At 33.3% G+C, this 21386-nt stretch overlaps 4 protein-coding genes, 2 long non-coding RNA genes and 1 pseudogene across 7 annotated transcripts; 6 read left to right on the top strand and 1 right to left on the bottom strand.

Annotated features, from left to right (window-relative positions):
- The first annotated feature begins 277 nt into the window (after window positions 1–277).
- On the top strand, window positions 278–2669 carry LOC106423795 (isopentenyl-diphosphate Delta-isomerase I). The gene is made up of 6 exons (XM_048775936.1): window positions 278–538; window positions 1097–1152; window positions 1516–1607; window positions 1861–1963; window positions 2056–2193; window positions 2280–2669. The coding sequence occupies exons 1-6, from the start codon at window positions 330–332 to the stop codon at window positions 2528–2530; spliced, it is 849 nt and encodes a 282-aa protein (XP_048631893.1). The 5' UTR covers window positions 278–329; the 3' UTR covers window positions 2531–2669.
- A 126-nt stretch (window positions 2670–2795) lies between these two features.
- LOC106387272 (putative 4-hydroxy-4-methyl-2-oxoglutarate aldolase 2) lies at window positions 2796–4418 on the top strand. Its single transcript, XM_013827099.3, has 3 exons — window positions 2796–3003; window positions 3094–3299; window positions 3950–4418. Exons 2-3 carry the CDS (start codon window positions 3116–3118, stop codon window positions 4264–4266), a joined length of 501 nt encoding a protein of 166 aa, XP_013682553.1. The 5' UTR covers window positions 2796–3003; window positions 3094–3115; the 3' UTR covers window positions 4267–4418.
- A 607-nt stretch (window positions 4419–5025) lies between these two features.
- On the top strand, window positions 5026–9796 carry LOC106385219. The gene is made up of 5 exons (XR_007338152.1): window positions 5026–8357; window positions 8454–8502; window positions 8578–9114; window positions 9192–9665; window positions 9753–9796. It is a non-coding gene; the product is annotated as an uncharacterized LOC106385219 (long non-coding RNA).
- A 42-nt stretch (window positions 9797–9838) lies between these two features.
- LOC106423803 lies at window positions 9839–11922 on the top strand (annotated as a pseudogene).
- A 1875-nt stretch (window positions 11923–13797) lies between these two features.
- On the top strand, window positions 13798–14539 carry LOC106362988. The gene is made up of 2 exons (XR_007338876.1): window positions 13798–14037; window positions 14127–14539. It is a non-coding gene; the product is annotated as an uncharacterized LOC106362988 (long non-coding RNA).
- A 1647-nt stretch (window positions 14540–16186) lies between these two features.
- Window positions 16187–18632, top strand: LOC106387273 (probable protein phosphatase 2C 33). 2 transcript variants are annotated; one of them, XM_048777284.1, is made up of 6 exons: window positions 16187–16436; window positions 16579–16881; window positions 16958–17329; window positions 17403–17520; window positions 17592–17815; window positions 17892–18632. In XM_048777284.1, the coding sequence occupies exons 2-6, from the start codon at window positions 16621–16623 to the stop codon at window positions 18321–18323; spliced, it is 1407 nt and encodes a 468-aa protein (XP_048633241.1). In that variant the 5' UTR covers window positions 16187–16436; window positions 16579–16620; the 3' UTR covers window positions 18324–18632. The 2 variants fall into 2 exon arrangements, with proteins under 2 accessions (XP_048633241.1, XP_013682554.2); XM_013827100.3 differs by having other exon boundaries at window positions 16519–16881.
- On the bottom strand, window positions 18541–21381 carry LOC106383636 (aspartic proteinase 39-like). The gene is made up of 9 exons (XM_048777283.1): window positions 20791–21381; window positions 20347–20473; window positions 19800–20275; window positions 19573–19714; window positions 19378–19463; window positions 19225–19312; window positions 19073–19148; window positions 18924–18995; window positions 18541–18835 (listed from the first exon to the last, which is right to left on the bottom strand). The coding sequence occupies exons 1-9, from the start codon at window positions 21039–21041 to the stop codon at window positions 18690–18692; spliced, it is 1464 nt and encodes a 487-aa protein (XP_048633240.1). The 5' UTR covers window positions 21042–21381; the 3' UTR covers window positions 18541–18689.
- Between the last annotated feature and the right edge of the window lie 5 nt (window positions 21382–21386).

Here is a 21386-nt window from a genome sequence, read left to right as displayed (position 1 = left end):
CTAAATGAATACTCAAACTGGCTTCATTTCATTTCATCCTATGCTAAAATTTACATGGTGAACCAAGGATGGAGAACTAATTTACGATTTGTAATCAAATAAGAGGGGCTATGTTATAATGTCTCATAGTTATAGGATTGAGATGCAAAACATGGTTACTTCAAGGGTTTATTTGGTAATAATATTTATTGTTTAATAAAAAAAAAAAAAAAACCTTATCCGCTTTTTTATTATCAGGAGTTATGTAGTGCAAAGAGGTACATAGTAACAGTTGTGAACATTAAAATTAAATACACAGAAAGCAGAGGAAGTCATCAACATTCAACCACATGCACACGCCAATGACTGTTTCTTCTTCTTATATTTTATTTAATCTCCCTTTGATTCGCTTCAGATCTCTGTCCCTTCTCTCTTCTTCCCGTCTTCCTCTGTCATCGCTCCGATCCATTTCACCGAGAAAGTTTCGAGCTTTCTCCGCAATGACGACGACAGATGCTGGAATGGATGCTGTTCAGAAACGCCTCATGTTCGAGGACGAGTAAGTCTCACCTACGTCAATTTTTAATTCTTGGGTTTTGCCAAAGTAGAACCGTTTGTCTTCGAATCAGATTGTCTTTGCTCAGAAAAAAAAATTGAAAATTTTGGTTATGGGAATTTCGATTAGACATGGTTCAGGAACACATGTGACATGTGACATGTGACATGTCTATGGATTGTGTTTGACTTCGATGTAATAATAGAAGTGATATATGGATTTAAGTAGCTGTTAAGTTTCTTCCTTTTCTGGTCGTTGGAACCAAATGGGCAATAAAAAGGTCAACGCTTTAGTGTCTTATATGAACTGTTGAGACTTGAGAGGAACATGGTCAGGTTAAGCTATGTTTTTGTCCTATAATGGATTATTTGGATGTATATTTGGATGTATATATCTTTGTTTGCTATTAGACTTTGTTTTTTGATGATGGTGATGGTGATGGTGATGATGATGGGTTGATCCCTTCGCTGTGATAGAAGTGTGTGTTCTAAGTTTTTAGGACTCCTGATGGGCAGTTACAAGCATCTATACGAAAATGATTCGTTTCTTTATTGCTTGCAGATGCATTCTTGTTGACGAAACTGATCGTGTTGTTGGGTTTGACACCAAATATAACTGTAAGTCAAATTTTGGTTCCACTCTCATCCTATGATTGAGCTTAGTTGCATCAAATGTCGTAGGCCTGAAGTGAAATGTGTCAAACATAGTAACCATTTGGGTGTCTACAAAGCGGTAGTGGACACATTATAGGGCACTTTCTCTTGCATTGTTGTGTCATTATGACCAGAAAAGAATATTTTTCTCTAATTGAAATTGTATGTTCTGCCTTTGTTGAATGGTTGAAGAAAATAACTATTTTCTTTGGCATATTATTCATACTGAAGTGATAGAGGATCGCTTTTTTTTTTTTTTTTTGCTTCTTATCTCTCCCTGTGCCATTATTATTAAATGATACTGATGATACCTTATAAAATCTGCAGGTCATCTGATGGAAAATATAGAAGCTAAGAATTTGCTTCACAGGGCTTTTAGTGTGTTTTTATTCAATTCCAACTATGAGCTGCTTCTCCAGGTAATTTGCTTATTACTGAGTTGAAAGGAAGATAAAATCGAGTCTTGTAGGCTTGTGACTAGGGCATGGTGGTGTCATAGATTCTAGAATCACCTTTTCTTGTAGAGAGCAATAAGTTTCAATAAATATGAGAGGGTAGATCATAAGCTTTTATTCTATAGATTTTGTTGCACATAGCAATGATGATAGGGTGCTTAATAAGCTGGCTCATATGCATCCTACTGAAAAAAAACTATCCTTCTCTATTGAACAGCAAAGGTCGAAAGCAAAGGTGACCTTCCCCCACGTGTGGACCAACACTTGTTGCAGCCATCCTCTTCACCGTGACTCTGAGCTTATCGAGGAAAATGCACTCGGTTGGTATCTATTTCTTTACTGACTATGCAGCAAGTTCTTGCTTCACTTGACTACTGACCTCACTGTATATTTGGTTAATGCTCGTATTCAGGAGTGAGGAATGCTGCACAGAGAAAGCTCCTTGACGAGCTCGGTATCGTAGCTGAAGATGTACCAGTCGATGAGTTCACTCCTTTAGGACGTATGCTTTACAAGGCTCCTTCTGATGGCAAATGGGGAGAGCACGAACGTAAAAAATACCTTCCCCCTGAGAGACACTTCATCTTGACCTTTTTATTGAATACACTACTGAAATGGAACATTGATGTTTTGCAGTGGACTACTTGCTGTTCATCGTGCGGGATGTTAAGGTCCAACCAAACCCGGACGAAGTAGCGGAGATAAGGTATGTGAGCAGGGAAGAGCTGAAGGAGCTGGTGAAGAGAGCAGATGCAGGTGAGGAAGGTTTGAAGCTGTCTCCATGGTTCAGATTGGTGGTGGACAATTTCTTGATGAAGTGGTGGGATCATGTCGAGAAAGGGACTCTAGATGAAGCTATAGACATGAAGACCATCCACAAACTCTGAAACCCTTCCTTTTAAGTACAATCTTTCTCTTGTTTTGTTTGGTTTCTTTCTCCCTTTTGATGTTTGTGATGATAATAATTGAAACATTGTATTTGGATATTCCAAGAGAATCAATCAAGCAATAAAGTTTCATTTCCTATTTGGATTTATGAATATCTTTAAATGATCTAAGCTTCAGTTATACATTGGTTTGGTCAAAAACCATAAAGAGCTGTGATAATGAAAGCAAGGAAACATAGTAGAAAGCAGAGAAAAGGTAAAAGCAAATATTCCTTTTTTTTCAGAAGCTGCCTTCGTTCTGACTTATTAAAAGAGAGTTTTTTGAGTCAAGATTTTATTATTATAATAAAACGACCGAAGCAGGTATGTCTTAAGACGCATGTGTTCTGTCTTTAAATCATCGCTTCCTTTCTCTGAGACTTGAGCACACAAAGACAGAGAGTTCTTTTTTTCTGAGTTTCCTTCTATTTCAGGTAAATGAAAATGAGATTCGATCTAAGTTTGTTTTTGTCTCAGATTAAATCTTGATTTTATTTTTTCTGCCATCATAATTGTGAATCCAGGGAAGGTGAGAAGAAGAAGAAGATGGCGTTTGTGACAACTGCGGAAGTGTGTGACGCGAATCAAGATCTGATCCGTAGCGGCCAGCTCCGAGCTCTGCAACCCTCTTTCCAGATTTACGGTCGCCGTCAGATATTCTCAGGCCCTGTGGTTACTGTCAAAGTGTTTGAAGACAATGGTTTGATCCGTCAGTTTCTCGAAGAGAAAGGTATTATTCACAAGACTCAAGACTTTATTGGTAGAAAGACCTTAAAGATATATTATGAAAACTTTCCATATAATCATTTGACATGGTTTAGTTTTACATTTGGACTCATAATTCTGATTAGTCACTTATCAAACAGCTTCAGATCTTTCTTTGCTTGAAACTATTGGTTTAATCAGTATAAGATCATCTAATCTGATTCAGTAGTAATGATAACTCTGTTACTACTACTGCCTTGTTTGTAGACTTCTTGATTCACTTTGTCATTTGAGAAGCTGTAAGCTTCAAGATTAACGATTCATTGATCTTAGAGCTAACCAACATGTACTATATATACTATTCACATCAAGAACTCTTCACAGATAATTGGTCATTTGATATGTTGAGGGTGCAGTATGTAAATAATCATAGACTTATGGTTAAAAACATAGAACTCACCTACAAAAACAGTGAAATCTATTGCCAAAACATATAATTCTATTACAATAATATATAAAACATAAAATTCTATTACACAAATATAGATTTATGTTAGGAAAAACATATGAGTTCTCTTTCAAGACATAGTACCTTGTTCTCCTTTGAGCTTACCATGCTAGTGACTAAAGATGAGACGCTCACTGATGTTTTCAAATCTTAAAAAAAAAAAACAGGCAATGGAAGAGTTCTTGTGGTAGATGGTGGAGGAAGCTTACGTTGTGCCATACTCGGAGGAAACCCAGTAGTACAAGCACAGAACAACGGATGGGCGGGGATCATAGTGAACGGTTGCATAAGAGACGTTGATGAGATCAACGGTTGCGACATTGGAGTGAGAGCATTAGCTTCTCATCCTATAAAGGCTAGTAAAAAAGGACTTGGTGAACAGAGAGTCCCACTCAACATAGCTGGCACTAGGATCTGCGATGGCGAATGGCTTTACGCAGATACTGATGGTATCCTTGTTTCTCAGGTCGAATTATCGGTTTAGGACACAAAGTAATGGAGGAGCTTTGTCTTCTTCTTTGAAGGGATACGTTTTGAGTTTGTGGCGTTAATAAAGTAAATGTTTTTCGTTGTTTGTATAATCTTCGGTGTCATGGCGTGGTGTAACGTTTGTGAAATAAAATGGTTCGTTATACATTGTGCATGTGTTAGGTCCGGACACATTTATCCAGAACCATAGTTCGTTTATCCAACAAGCCTTTTTTTTTTTTTTTGAAAACTCATTGCCTAGATACTTTCCTCTTTTGTATAATATCTCTATAATATTATTTGAAAATTTTGTTTCATATGTGTCGCGCTTACGTTAACTCTCACGATGGTTGATTACAGTGGTACTCTTAATGAGTTAAATATATCTAATTGCTTTATTAAAAATATTTTGTTTTTCCTTTTTATTTTTGTTTCCAATTCTTTATATAATAAATAACATTTATAATGTTTTAAAACGAAAATATATTTTAAATATAATATGATTCATAAAAAGGAAAATTTACAAAATAATATTTTATTTTAAATTAAATTAATAATCTTCCATTTAAGAAAATTAAAAATAATATATTTTAAAGTAATAAACATTTTATTTTAAAATCTTTTTTTATAATTATTAGAAAATAGTTTAAATAACAGAAAATAATATTCAATGAATAATCAATATTATTTTTTTCTACTTAAGTTTCCTTTTTATATTTTTGAAGTCAATTTTATAATAAAATAATTCATAAAATTTAACATAAATACTTTTATATATTAATGTGATTTCGTAAAAAAATTAAGAAAATAATCTTGGCGTTAAAGTAAAGAAATAATAATTTTTTTTATCAATTATGTTTTTATGCTACTTTGTACCGATCATCTTTTTTTATTCTAATTTTAGTTTTGCAAATTAACATATACCAAATTGTTTTTAAAATCAAATGTGTACTTACACATTTAAGATGAATACTCACACTAATACAATGAATACAATTAGTTCGATTTGGTTAAATTCGATTAAAATAGTTGTATTTTAATTTGAAAAATATATGTAACACAATATATCCACAAAAATAATATATTATACGCAACGACTTCTAAACACAAACATTAAAATAAAATGTAATAAATTTAATCTACATAATCTCTCCACACCTAAAGATTCTTAACAACTATAAACATTCTAATACATTTCTGTTGCAAATGCTGACACAAAACACATGCAATCAAAATACACAATAAAATTGTCATACAAATCATACGTAAGTTATATTATGTGCTAAGCGCGGATCGATCCTAGAACGTTTATAGTTGGTACAACCATGAACCGGTCAAGTAGTCCGATTGGATCCATACTAGGTAAAGTTTACTGTTTTACATAATTAAAAATAGATTTCAAAGAGAGTAAGAAATAAAATAAATATTAATATATAAAACATAAAAAAAACTCATATGTTAAATCTCACTACCAGTATTGAAAAATGTAAAATAATGACATAATAAAATGTTTTTATTTAGGTAAACATATATTTTTAAATAAAAATAACAAAAGTAAATAATAAATAAATTTTAAAATTATTTATACATTATTATAATAAATAAAGATATATTTTTATAGCATAATTATTATTTTTAAGAGAAATTAAAATATTTTGTATTTATAAATTATTAGTTATATTCAAAATTGTTAACATAATGAAAAGTTATTAGTTATATTTAAAATTGTAAAGACTTTTAAAATATATTAGAAATATGCATCGATGTAAGCAAAATAAAATATAGTTTCATTTATACAATTTCAATAAACCTATTAAAAAATTTAGTCAACAAAAAAAGGGAAGCTGAATATTAACACAAAAACTACATAAATAATATTAATGATTAATATATTATTAAACTAAACATTTAAAAATTTAAACAAATATTAAAAAGTTTTGATCCGAGAGCTAGTGTTAAAGGATTTACTTTTATCGAGTAAACTAGTTTGCTTAAGAAAATTAATGTTCTCTTTAAATTGCATTTATCATCCAACGGACATGATTATAAAAACAAAATAAATAATTTTAAAGGGAAAACCAAAAGACTCTAGCCATTTAATTAGTAACGGTAACATTATTTTCCCTTATCTATATATATCTTCTTCTTCATTCCATCTAAACTACACAGTCTACACTACACTCCATTACAATCCAAATGAATTGGTCTTTGACCCCAATGCTTCGGTCCTGGGGACAGCAGCCGGTTTATAGTCTTCTCAACTTGTTTGATCTGATGATGTTTCCGTGATTTGAGAGTGGGAAGGAAGCAGAAAATCAAAGAAGAAGCAGGTTAAGATCACTTCATTGAAATTCAGAACTGAGAGGTATGAGTTTCTCTGATCAAAAATATTGAAAAATTTACGGATTATTTGTAGAAATTGACTGAAGCCTGACTGTTGGTTGGTGTTTTGTGTCTCTGCAGCAAAGAGTTAAGGTGAAAGAGGAAGAAGTCTGCCGAGAAGATTCAAGTGATAGATGGTGGAAGAAAAGATGAGAATCCCCATTGCTCAAGGTATCTAATTTCGTTCTTTTCTTTTCTGTTTTTTTTAAATCTTTTTTTTTGGGGAGATTATATATTTACTTGGATTGAAAAAGGAAGAAGCTTATGTGTATATTCATAGTGTGGAAACAATTAGAAACTAGCGTCCCATCATTTGATTGATCGTTAGAGGTTATGTTCCATTTGAATTTATACTTATGAGATCACTTTGTTATTTCTATCAGTTCTTGGCAAATATTCTATATTTACTTTGATTGAAAATGGAAGAAGCTTTATGTATTCATAATGTGAAAACAATTAGAAACTAACATCCTGTCTATTTGAATGATTGTTAGAGAGGTTATGTTCCATTTGAATTTACACTTATGAGATCACTTTGTTATTTCTATCAGTTCTTGGCATATATTATATATTTGCTTAGATTGAAAATGGAAGAAGCTTATGTGTATCTTCATATTGTGGAAACACTTATGAGATCATTTTGTTATTTTTATCAGTTCTTGGCAATATTTTATATTTGCTTAGATTGAAAATGGAAGAAGCTTATGTGTATCTCCATAATGTGGAAACACTTATGAGATCATTTTGTTATTTCTATCAGTTCTTGGCAATATTATATATTTGCTTAGATTGAAAATGGAAGAAGCTTATGTGTATCTTCATAATGTGGAAACACTTATGAGATCATTTTGTTATTTCTATCAGTTCTTGGCAATATTATATCTTTGCTTAGATTGAAAATGGAAGAAGCTTATGTGTATCTTGATAATGTGGAAACACTTATGAGATCATTTTGTTATTTCTATCAGTTCTTGGCAAATATTCTATATTTGCTTAGATTGAAAATGGAAGAAGCTTATGTGTATCTTCATAATGTGGAAACAATTAGAAACTAGCGTCCAGTCTATTTGATTGATTATTAGAGAGGTTAGGTTCCATTTGAGTTAACACTTATGAGATCATTTTGTTATTCCTATCAGTTCTTGGCAATATTCTATATTTTCTTAGATTGAAAAGGAAGAAGCTTATGTGTATATTCATAATGTAGAAACAATTAGGAACTAGCATCCTATCTATTTGAATGATTGTTAGAGAGGTTAGGTTCCATTTGACTTTACACTTATGAGATCACTTTGTTATTCCTATCAATCCTTGGCAATATACAGTTTTCCCCTCTTGTGTTTTAAACGTTTTAAAAAAATTGCGTGTTTGCAATCATGTGATGATGATGTGCATGTTTGTTTGTTTCCGTGCAATCATGTGATGAGGAAGAAGCTTGTGAGATTGGAGATGGTCAGGAGGAGCTTGAGAATGAGAGCTGATATTAGGATTATGAAACATTTGGTCACGTGGCCAACAACAAAGGTTTCTCCTATTTTCTATTATGTCTTGCTGTCACCCGCCAATAGATTTCAATTGCTAATCTGTTATGTTTATGTGCCTTTTGGTTGGTCAGGTAGTGTTATATGTTGGGAGTCTTGAGCATATCTTCAAGCAAGAAGGCATGCGTGGCTTATACCGTGGTCTTTTCCCCTACCGTCATGGCTCTTCTCTCGAAATTGGGCGGTGAGTGAGTTCAACTTGTTCTACTACGTCTTTGATCCTGGAGCAAAGGAAGTAGATTGCTTGTTCTAAACAAGTTTTTCCTTTTTTTTTTGGCAGGTTTATTTCACAATGTAGGACCAACTCAAGAGCTTTTTAATTTCAAATGGTTAGTCTTTACTTTGTTTCTGCTTCCTGTTATCTTAAACAAACAATGGGAGTTAATCTTCTCACATGCAATTAGATGAGGATCACAAACTCAGCGGCGTTGGTGCTAACGTAATGGCTGCCTCTGGACCATTGCCACTAATCATCCTCTTTGGGTTGTCAAGAGTCGTCTTCAGGTCCCCCTTTTTCTTCTTCTTGGCTTTGATTTATGCAATCAAAGAAGGAACGTTAAGTATTTACCCTGCCCTGCTTAACAATAAGAAATGAGCTGAGTGATTTTAGGTTAACATGGAGTATGGTCTTGATCCAACAATTGGGAAAGCCATTATGCAAGCAGCTCAGGAAGTAGCTGAGGGAAAGCTCAATGATCATTTTCCCCTGGTAGTGGCACTCAGAGTAACATGAATGCCAACGAGGTCACTTTCTCACTTGCCACATCTATATATATATGTTTCTCTCATTCTTTAGTGCTTTACAATACAATACAAGGCCCTTGTGTTTTATGTGTTTTGCTCTTTAGGTCATTGCTAACAGAGCAGCTGAGATTCTTGGTCGCCAACGTGGTGAAAAATGTGTCAACAGATCCCAATCTTCTAACGACACTTTCCCTACTGTAAGCTTTTTCTTTCAATTGCTTGCGCTGTTTGTTGTTCCTACTAATTGTTTGTTGACGCTCTGCGTTATGTCTAGGTCATGCACATACCGAGATTAATTCAAGGCTCATCCCTAGTTTGAAAACTTTGCATTCCACTCTCGACTCTAAGGTCTCTCCTCTCTTCTCAACTTACACACTTACTCTCTGAATTGCAACATGAAACTTGCTCTAAATAGTATCATAAATTACTTCTGACCTCACTTCAGTGTGTTTATATTTCTGTTGCGTTTGTTAATTTTCTCAAACTTATCTCCTTTTCTGGCAGTCCTTGGAGTTCAAAGATATTGTGAAAATTGGAAGAACTCACACTCAAGATGCTACTCCTTTGATTCTAGGACAAGAATTCGGTGGCTATGCTACTCATTTCTCAAGTATGCTGTTTATTCAGAAACAATTATGTTTGTCTTGCACAAGTGAAAATCACATGCAATTTCAAAATTTGGAACTCATGATTGCAGGTCAAGTATGGGCTTAATAGGGTCACATGCACTCTACCCCGCCTCTATCAGGTTTGGCAAAATGTGATATCTTTGGAGGATGTGCTTTCCTGTCCATTGTTTTCATTGATCTCTAATTTGCTAGAAATGTTTGGCCAGCTTGCACAAGGTGGAACTGCTGTTGGAAGAGGATTAAACACCAAGAAAGAAAGGGTATATCTTGTTTCTAACTTTATTCACATCCCATGGTTCAACCCCTCTTACTCTAACTGTTGTCTGTTGGTAATATTTGTATAGGTTTGACGTAAAGATAGCTGCTGCAGTAGCCGAAGAAACAAACTTGCCGTTTGTCCCTAAACAAATTAAGATGCTCTTAAATGGTTGATATATGAAATCAGTTGCTTAATTATTCTGATTTTTCCAGGCTGCACACGATGCTTGTGTTGAAACCAGTGGGTCACTTGCCAATGATATACGTTTTCTTGGAAGGTATGTATCCACTCGTTTTTCTTAAAAATATTTTTTCAGTAATGTAGTATATGTTCTTATGAGTTAAAGCATATTTTCGTATAGTGGCCCAAGATGTGGTCTTGGTGAACTTGTTCTGCCTGAAAACGAGCCAGGAAGCAGCATCATGCCTGTATGAATGCAGTTTTCCAAATTTGTTCTCCTGTCGTTTTCATTACTTTTGATTCAAATGATTTTAAATCTCTTTTTTCTCTCTCTCTTTCTCTCAGGGGAAGGTGAATCCTACACAATGTGAGGCCTTGACTATGGTTTGTGCTCAGGTAAGTTATGTTCATCAATGCATGCTTACTGATAGAGGGATCTAAGTTCTTTCTTAACTCTTTTGAGCTTCATTTTACAAAATTGAAGGTTATGGGCAACCATGTCGCTGTGACAGTTGGTGGGTCAAATGGTCATTTCGAATTGAATGTATTTAAGCCAGTGATCGCAAGCGCTCTTTTGCATGTACGTTAATCTCTTTCCGTTGTGGATCTATTTTGTTTTATTGTATATAAAATATTGTCAATCTGAACCTTTGGATCTCGCCTCTTTGACACAGTCCATTAGATTGGTATAGCAGATGCCTCAGCTTCGTTTGAGAAAAACTGTGTGAGGGGAATTGAGGCCAACAGAGAACGGATCTCAAAGCTATTGCATGAGGTAGTTTTTCCTTCTCCTTCATTTGCCGGTCTTAATAGTAGTAACCACATGGTGTGAATATCATCACGGGCGGGAACTAATTTTTTTTCTTCTTGGTATGTATTACTGTGTAGTCCCTTATGCTTGTGACATCATTGAATCCGGTAAGTTTCCAGATATTAAAATCTGCCTTTACGTCATCCATTTTCCCACTAGGATTACAAATGAAGTTACACGTATGCTAAGTTTTCGAATCCTTTGTCTCCTTTCACCAGAAAATCGGATATGACAATGCTGCAGCAGTTGCCAAGAAAGCTTACAAAGAAGGATCTACATTGAAGGTAAACACAAGAAACTCTTTGTCCTTCTTCATCCTGAAATCAAACATACTTGAAAATTGATATAAGAAACAAAATAGAAACTTCATCTACAATATTTTTGACATTTCATAAAAACCCGACCAATGGAAATAAAAACGAAATAAATATCATGGATATTTTTTGTTGTTGTTACCATGCTCAATTTTAAAAAATATTCACATGAAAATTGAAAGATAAACACAACAGTGATTATTACATAATCAAAACATATGTTTTTGAAAAAAACATTAAGTAATAAAAATGTATATAACCCCGAGGCAGTCCTTCAACTATAACAGTGATTATTTAGCGCACATTATAAGCATAAATTAAGGAATAATTGTTTTTTTTTTGTGGTAAAATAAATTAAGGAGTAATTAGAAAATGAAAATAAAAAACATTAACGGTCTCACAGTTTTACTTATAAAAAAAAATATACTTTTAACAAATATCACAGTTTTACTTATATCACCACGTGCATTGAACTTCACAATAGTCGTTAACCACTGTTTGATCATATTTGTGGAAGATGTATACAGTACTCTGTTTTTTCTAGTGCTGGATATGAAATACTCTGTTTTAGTCATTATCTTAGAGGAAGATTTAATATTAATCTTCCTTTTCTCCAGGGAAGTGCTGGTGGACATTTGGGTCCTCTGTTTTTCTATCACCATGATCATAAACATTCTGGCTTTCAAACCAACAACAACTTAAGAAGCATGCGTAGTCCTCCTGCTGCTCCAACAAAGAGTGGATTCTTGTGTAAGGTGTGTTTGATATCCTTAAAGCTTCTAGGTGGAGAGATGATATTTATGTCAATCTGATTACATCTTGAAATGCTTCAAAAGTCATTTATACCTTTTGCTCTAGAGCATAAATGAAGAAGTTTCAGAGAGTTTAGACCTGTTACTTTGAACTAGTAGCATTAAAATCAATTTATTAGTACCACCTATTTATCTTATTATATATTTAAAATCAATATAATAGATCTATTTTATTATATATAATAATAAATCATATTATTAAATTATATATTATATAAATTAAATAACAAAATAATCAAAATTGTAAAATGTAGAACAAAAATACTACGATAGAATTAGAAAAGTAGATGTTATACATTCGAATAATAACCAACGAAACGATATACTATATACTCAAAATCATACGTATATTTAAAGAACATAATATCATTTTAAATAAATTATATATATAATTAAATAACATCATATTATTTAAAATAAATCATACATATCAACTACAATATAATTTAAAATTATTTAAAATGCAACAATAAAATATTAATTCTAGTTATAGGTTGAATTAATTCTAACTAGATTTTGACCCGTGCAACCGCACGGGTGTTTGTTTTCACATTTCTATACATAAATTATTGTTTTATAACATAAGTGGTATATATTTTTAATGTTAATCAAAAAAGAATTAGAAAAAGGGGGGGTGTATACTTAAATATTTATATAACTATTTCAAATACAATAATTTTATAATTTACATGTTATAATTAATTAATTGTTTAAACCTTATGTATTTGCCACTTCTTATTATATATTTATCTTATTATATTTGCATTTAGTTATTAAGCAAATTAATATATTCATGAGAAAATATATTTAAAAAATATTTTGTATTTAATTTATGCTAAATTCTGACCCGTATTTCAAAACTGGATTTCTTTTTACCAATATTTTTATGCTTATTCATTTTAGATAATTTATTATTGTATATATAAAAGTGTAAGATATGTTAATTTTTAGACATGTATTATATAGTTTGTTAATTTTAAGTCGTTCTATCATCATATTATATTTTAAATAAATAGTTTATATTTATGAAAATAAAATTTATAAATTTATCAATTGAATATAATTTTATCATATTTAGTTTAGTATAATAATTATATTTTAACATGATCATGACTATAAAAGTAGATAAAATAGGATATAATTTATTTATTTTCATTTCTAAACGATAACTTAAAATACATTAAGTTATTGCTTAAATATTACACAGATTTATTAGAATTTTTAAAATATAATATATAAATATATATTATATTTAAAATGAAAATATATTATGATTAAAGTAGTTACAAAGATTTTATATTATTAACTTTAAAGAAATACATGTTAATTTTTATACATGTATTATATAGTTTGATAATGTTAACCCATCTTACCAACATATTAGATTTTATTTTTGAACATAAATATTTCATAGTTACGAAAAATAAAATATATAAATATATAAATTTAATACAATTTTATTATATTTAGCTCAATATAAAATTTTAATTTAATATGATTGATTATGATTATATAATAACTAAAATATTATAGATTTTTTTATTTTTCATTTTATATAACTGAATATATTAATGTATAATAATATTTTAAACTAATTTCGAAATTAGTGAAAATATTTAAATATAATTTCAAAAATGAAGATCTTGTAAAAATCTTTTTAAACAGATTTGTTAGAATTTTAAAATAAATATATTTATATTTAAAATGAAAAGATATCAAAAGATACTATGATTAAAATATTTTAAAAATTATATTTATTATTAGTCTGAATTAAAATATATTATGAATTTCTATGAATAGGTCCATTAGGTCCATTTTAAAAAAAATCACACATGAATCAATGTTGTGATTTCTGTTTTAATATATAAGATTTTACTTAGATACTTAACCACATAACTGGTTTATTCAACAAGTCTAGATTATTACACCGGGGTCATCTTTGAAGCCGTTTGTATAGGAGCTGAGGTTGGATCAATTGCTGCTGGTGGTCGATATGATAACCTTATAGGAATGTTTGGAGCAAAGCAAGTCCCTGCGGTTGGCATGAGCCTGGGGATCGAGCGAGTGTTTAATATATTGGAAAAGTGACAAAAACTGGAAGAGGAACAAAAACGAGTAAAAACTTACTTCTCAATCTTTTTTTCTTACTGTCCTAAGATTTTGTTTTTTCTAACTTTTATTTTTTGTTTTGGTATGAATTGGAGGTTGTTCTATCTACAGAGACACAGGTTTTGGTTAGTGTAACGGAGGAGAATAAGCTAGGGGAAGCTGCAGAACTGGCTAGTCAGTATATTGTGAACAAAAGGAGAGGAAAACATTTTGATCGTGCTCGTTGCAAGGGTTCAGAGATTCCTTGGATGGTGATTGTAGGCAACACAGAACTCAGTAAAGGTGTTGTGACATTGAAGAAGATGGTCGAGTGGAGTGAGGAGGAAGTTAAAGGTGTTTCTAGAGACAGTTTCGTTGCTGAATTGTTGAAACGTCTCTGAGTTGTCTTGAAAATGAAACACATTGTGTTGTATTTTTATTTTTATATCTAGTTTATACAATTCTGATGATGACTCAAAATCTTGTGATTGTTGTTCTTGAAGATAAAAAAGTAGGAGATTTTGATGTTGATGATGATGCCTTGGTATTTTTACTATTTAGAGGAAAGGAATTTTGATTAGATCTGGTTGAGATATGATTATTTTAGTAGATAGATAACCGACCAGATTTGATTTTGTTTGATCAGTAATTAATCTACAGTAAAATTAATAGTTGAAATTTGATCCAAATAAAAATAAAAATTAATAGTTAAATTAACGACTAATCTCATTCTGATAATTTCAACTACAATTTAGCTACAGTAATTGGATATACAACATTATGGACCTTAGCTATACTGATTAGTTATTTAGATTAGCTTGATATCCAAATGAAGTTAATCACTGATATTATCCAAAAAAAGAGTTGGATTATCTGATTGAGATGGGAAGAAGATGAGACTGCAAAAGTCAAAAATGATTTTGGATTTCATGAGAGAGATAGAGAAAATAAACACAAACAGAGGTTGTCTTCTTGTTCAAAAAACGTTGATCTGCAGATCTGCTTGCATGAGAAGAAGTTTGATAACGTGTTGGAATCTGCGCCTCGTTGCCGACATGTGTATTGAGTTCTTGTGTGCATGCATGTGTTTAGTGACCCTTCTTCTGGGTTCCACAGCTGAGAGTTTGTTCCCTTCCGTCATTCCAATCAAATTAAATACAACGATAGTAGTACCATTTTATCCACCATAATTCTTACAAAATGAAATATTTTATATATTTTGATTTTTATCCTCGTTAAACTGTCATTTTTTTTCATAACAACCGCGTACTTTTGTTAAATAAAAGTATACTTATCATAAACATGATTAACTTTAAAAATAGTAATGATTAAGCTGACCAAAGAAGTAGTTTAGTACTGTAAATGATAAACCAGTTTTTGATTCTTCTAATCTTAATCTTAGTTGGATTGAGAGAAGCAGTATAGTCCATATTTTATAATGTTAATGGATTAAATCTGATAATCTCTCACTTTCATGTGATGATTGACTGATCGAGAGACCTTATTATATATTTGAATGGATATTCTTTTTATTGTGTGTAGGAAAGCCTGAAAAAAATATTTATATAATAATAATAAACCCAATCTCTATGGAAAAAAAAATAGACAACATTAAAAAAAAAAAAAAATCAATAAACTCTATTGCTGTGTTTATAACTTTCTTTCTCTCTCTACACACAAAAAGTAGAAAGCTGAAGAAGAAAGAACGAGTTTGTAGCTGGGTGGTTGCGTTTCTTTCTCCTTTTAAAAATTAACATCTTCTCTCTCTCTCAGTTATCTATTCTTCTGTTCCTCTCTACGCGCCAACAGAATCAATCTTCCTTATCTTTTGTTAATTTTCCTGGATTGAATCTGATTCTGAGATCCTCCCTACTTACCTATTGATTGATCTGTCTGCTGGTGAGTGTCTTTTTCAGCTCCAATTCGATTAAAAGTTTGATTCATGTGTTAATTTTTCTCAGTAATTGTTATTTTTTGATTGGTTGCAGACGAAGAAGAAATGGTTGTGATGTTTCTCGTGTTTGCAGTCTCTTTCTCAATCACTGTTTTGATGTGTTCTGATGAATAAATAAACAAACACCTCTGTCTCTCTTTTCTTTTTGTGTGTGTGTGTGTGTGTGTGGTGCCAATAGAGAAATAAAAATCAACTTAGATCTCTTCCTTTTCCTCCTCTTTTTCGGGTATTAAATTACTCTACAAAATGTTTTTTTTTGTAAGAAGAAAGCGAGATTACAAAAACGTGTTTTTCTTTCTTCTTTGAAGAGACAACCCAGAGAAGTCATACCTTACCTTTTTCTTGGTCAGCTTTGAAAGGCTTCATTTTTATATTCAATTTTGTTTTTTTTTTTTAAGATTCACACTGCTCTGTATTATTATTCTCTCTATATGTGTTCTTGCAGAAAGTAGCTGGTACTAATAATATAAAGGTTTGTTTCTTCTTCCTTCCTTACTCATTATTTGCTCTTTCTGGTGATCATAAAGAGTGGTTTATTTTTTTTATTTCCATAGCTGAATCTTCATTTGCCACTTTTGGTGAAGACCACCGTGGGTGTGTGATTGTACAACTAGTTGGTCCTGGAGTGCCTTTTCAATATCATCAGGGCCCTGAGAATGGGGTCCTGTCTATCTGCTGAGAGCATGAGTCCTAGACCGGGCTCTCCTTGCTCTCCTGGCTTTGGTGTGAGAAAAAGAAAAAACTCCAAGAATAAGAGACTTGGCGGTTCCAGAAACTCCTCCTTTGACTCCAGGAGAGATGATCCTCTCCATCGAGTCCCCGGTCGTATGTTCTTGAATGGATCTAGTGAGGTCGCTTGTATCTTCACTCAACAAGGCAAGAAAGGGCCTAACCAAGACGCCATGGTTGTTTGGGAGGTTAGTTTAGAAAAAAAACAATTAAGTCTTCTTTGTTTATGGTTCTCTTATAGGTTTTTCATTTTGTGTGTTGCAGAGTTTTGGTTCGAGGACGGATACAGTGTTCTGTGGAGTGTTTGATGGGCATGGTCCTTTTGGTCATATGGTTGCTAAGAGAGTCAGAGACAATCTTCCTCTCAAGTTAAGTGCTTATTGGGAAGCTAAAGTACCTGTTGAAGGTTCTATAAAGACTGTTAATAATAGTGCCAACAACAACTCTGAAGATGCTGCTTCTTTTGTATCTACCGAGGAAGAGCCTAGGCCAGAAGAGAGCACAGATTCTGAACTGTTTCAAACTCTGAAAGAGGCGTTTCTTAAGGCTTTTAAAGTTATGGACAGAGAACTTAAGTTCCATGGCAGTGTTGACTGTTTCTGCAGTGGTACAACCGCTGTGACTTTGATCAAACAGGTACTCTCTCGGCTTGGTAGTGTAGTTCACTGTTTCTTGGTTTTTATTATATATATCTTATGCAATATCGTAGGGTGAGTATCTAGTTGTTGGAAACGTTGGGGACTCTAGAGCTGTGATGGGGACAAGAGATGGTGAAAATGGTCTTGTTGCTGTTCAACTAACTGTGGATCTCAAGCCAAATCTACCAGGTTTGAATGATAACAAACAACTTATGATGGATCTCATTGTTGAAGTTGTGCTGATTGCTTGATTTTTGCAGCTGAGGAAGAGAGAATAAAGAAGTGTAGAGGACGTGTGTTTGCTCTTAGAGATGAGCCTGATGTTTGTAGAGTCTGGCTCCCAAACTGTGACTCGCCTGGTCTTGCAATGGCACGTGCTTTCGGAGACTTTTGCCTTAAAGACTTTGGTCTAATCTCTGTCCCTGAGGTTTCATTTCGCCGATTAACCGAACAAGATGAGTTCATAGTGTTGGCTACAGATGGGGTAATCTCTCTCTCAAACACACACATTCATTTTCTCTATGCATTTTTTTGTTTACTTGTTATGTTTCATGTGATAGGTTTGGGATGTACTATCAAATGAAGAAGTAGTGAAGATTGTGGCTTCAGCACCATCACGTTCCTCTGCAGCAAGAGCTTTAGTTGAGACTGCGGTTAGAGCGTGGAGACACAAGTACCCAACCTCAAAAGTCGATGACTGCGCTGCGGTTTGCTTGTATCTAAACTCCAACGGCTCAAACGCCATATCTACAGCTTCTTCCTTCTCCAAACTTGAAGATGGAGATGAGATTGATGATGGATCAGGTCCAAGCGGTGGTCTAGGACGTTCGAGTACTGTCAGGACAGGGAAAGAGATTGCTCTCGACGAAAGTGAAGCTGAGAAGCTGATAAAAGAAGAGGATACAGAACATGGAACAGAGTATTCTGCACTAGAAGGTGTTGCAAGAGTTAATACACTTTTGAACTTACCAAGATTTGTGCCTGGAAAGTGAAAAAGAGAAAAGAAGAAGTTTGAGTTTGTGACAAAGACATCATCAAAATAAATTACTCAGGAGGAGAGGTTCTGTGTTTTTTTTCCCACCTTTCTTTCTACATTTTTCTCTTATTCTTTTTATCTAAAATCTGTTAGAGATTCATTGTTTTTGGAACTACTTAAATACTCTGTCAGTTTTGTCTTTTTGTTTATGTCTTTAGTTGATCTCAGTAAAGAAGAGTGAAAAACACATCACCATAATGTAATAATGGGAAGCAGATCCTTTACATGATAACAAACAGAGGGACCAAACTTTAATTTTAACCAATAGGTTTTTTACTGAAACTACAAAGCAAGTCTTAGATAGGATCTGTTGGCTGACCAATCAATGGTAAAAGAGGAAATGAACTAGGAGAGAAACAAGTGTAAGAAGCTTGGTAATGGCTAAAGAAGAGGACCATGAGAGATTGTGAGCACCAACTGTGTAGATTGATCCACTTTGTTCATCCTTCACTTGTATTCCTCCTGAGCCTATGTGTTATTGATTCTTCAACAGTTACATAACCAAACTAAAGCTACAAAATCTCATAGAATATTTTAACAAAAAAGATATGCTTACAGTTGTGATTGGTCCATCCCATGACTTGGTTTTCTATATCGTAGACAACTAACTTGTTAGATAGCGCCATATCTGCGCAGCCAAAGCACATATCAAAACCTTAAATTTCTCTTTTTTTTTTTGGAAGAGAGAGAGAGAGAGAGAGATACCTCCAAGAATCAACAATTCTCTTCCATCTTTCATCTGGAGTCCACTGATTTGCCAGCCAAAACACCATGCGTCTCTCTAGAGTCCGGTTTAATGTTCAGACAAATATATACAAACAAGACCAAAAGAGTCAGAACAAAAGAACAAGACGTACTTGAAGTTGGAGCAGATAGTCCTGAGGATACACCGTCAAGGAAGCAGATTTGTCGAACTGGAATGTGACAGGTGGGAACAGGTCTAATCTGTGAATTTTCAAACAAGAGTGAATAAGACGAAACACATCAAAAGCAATGAGTTAAATTCTTACTTGTCGTCGGTATAACGGAAACAAATAAATGAACCCTGGAGGTCTTGAACGTTATGGAAGGTGAGCTCTGGATGCGTAGAGAAGATCTGCCAAAGACACCCCCCACCAAGGAAAAACACAAAAAACAAAAAATGTCAAGAACTTCATAGTAAAAACACTCAATATATACAAAAAAAGATAATAATTGAATTTGACCTCATTCATTAAGGGCATATAAACAGAGTTTGGAAGATAAGCCAACGTAGTACCACTGTCAACAATGACTTCTTCTCCCGACGAAAGTTGTAAAACTGAATTACCAACTTCAACTGAAGTGAGGCTAACACTATAATAATCTCTGTGAAAAAGGTTCACAAACAGTCTTTTTTTGAGTAAATTCAGAATATTAAGAAGAGCTTCAAGAAAAATGCTCATTCGCTTACGATTTAGAGAGCATAGGAGTAGTCTTCACTTTTGGTGACACAACTTCCCCAATGGCGAATATACCACCTCCATTCTTGTTATCCAAGCAATGTGCAAAACACTTTTTCACCTTTCTTTGTGAAGCTAGCTGAGATATAAACGATGAATTCGACTTTCCAAATCCCATAACCCCATCAACTGCAGAGTTGGACACTTCGAGCCGACCGGACTGTTTAGACCCGCACCCGAAGATAACAGTTCCGTTGGTCGAAGTAGAACCGGTTTGACGATGATTTCCAATAACCAAGTCCAGACGCATAACATCTCTCACTAAGTATCCACTAGTCCAGCTTTCATCTCCGTATTTGATATCATATTTGCAAGACGAACCTGAGTGACACTTTGATGTTTGGTAAACATAAGAGCAAAAGCTGTCATCACAAGAAACAGTCTGTGCAGTGGAGGAAACATCTGAATCATATGGTGTTAGCTTTACCTGAAAAGATAATGAAACCATTTTAATAAATGCAACTTAAACTCGATGGATTAATTAATTAATGGTCTTACTAAATCACTTTTCCTAGGACATTTGATGCAACCGGCACAATTCACCCATAAGAGATCACTTCCTGTATCGACTTGGACATGAAAGTCTCTTGATGGAGTTCCCAGTCCAATTTTAGCGAAGTATTGACTGTAATAAAAAAAAAAACCAAGAACAAAGAGTCAACATTTTACTATATCATATCATAAATGGTTTAAAACTCAAGAAACCAAAGAGTCAAGAATGAATCAGTGACCTTACAAACAGTAAAAAAAAAAGTTATTTAAAAAAAAAAAACAGATTCATATTTTTAGGAAAAACTCCTTTTTCAATTTAAATTCCCAAACTTTATTTCACACATTTTTTTAATTTTTTTTTTGGTTTAATCAATTTTTTAATTTTACACATTATATAGGAAGAAAGCAAAATTTCTCAGAAGAAGAGCTTTTAGGAATGGAGATTCGTACCCAGTAGGCCAGCTATCGCCGCCGAGAGGGAGATCAATGGCAGAGGAGAGGAGTCTGGAGTGACGGTGAGCGTCGTGAGCTTTGAGAGCTCTAAGATCCTTTTCTATTTTCCCGCCGAACTTGCTTCGAACTTCAAATACCACATTCTCCGTCGCCGCCGCTGATGATAACTGCAGCTCAAACAGTAATGTCACGACTGTCGCCGCCAGGAAAATCGGTGAGATAGACCACTGTCTCCGCCTGAGATCCATTCTCCCTTCAGCACCACTATGCAAGATGTAGAAGAAAGTGTTAGTTGTGGCGGTAGAGTGTGGTTTTAAGACAATAGATGTAGAAGAAGGAAACTTGTAATAAAAGTAATTTAAAAAAACTATAAACAATTAAATACTATTTTTTCCTAAATTAGAAAATATACTGTCTGATAATTAATGAAAACTATCTCCAGTTGTTGAATGGGTCTCACGCGGAGACACTCAGTGTTCTTTGTATTTTACTCTGAGATAGTTATATTTCTATGTCAAGCTTTATAAATAATTGATTCTTAGATGGTGAATAAAGTGAGGTTCAAGACAATAGAGGTAGAAGAAGGAAACTTG

This window comes from Brassica napus, chromosome A1 (genome assembly GCF_020379485.1).
Source record: "Brassica napus cultivar Da-Ae chromosome A1, Da-Ae, whole genome shotgun sequence".
NCBI classification, from domain to species: domain Eukaryota; kingdom Viridiplantae; phylum Streptophyta; class Magnoliopsida; order Brassicales; family Brassicaceae; genus Brassica; species Brassica napus.
The sequence above is the reverse complement of the archived record's forward strand: the minus strand, read 5'-3'. Positions and strand labels throughout refer to the sequence as shown.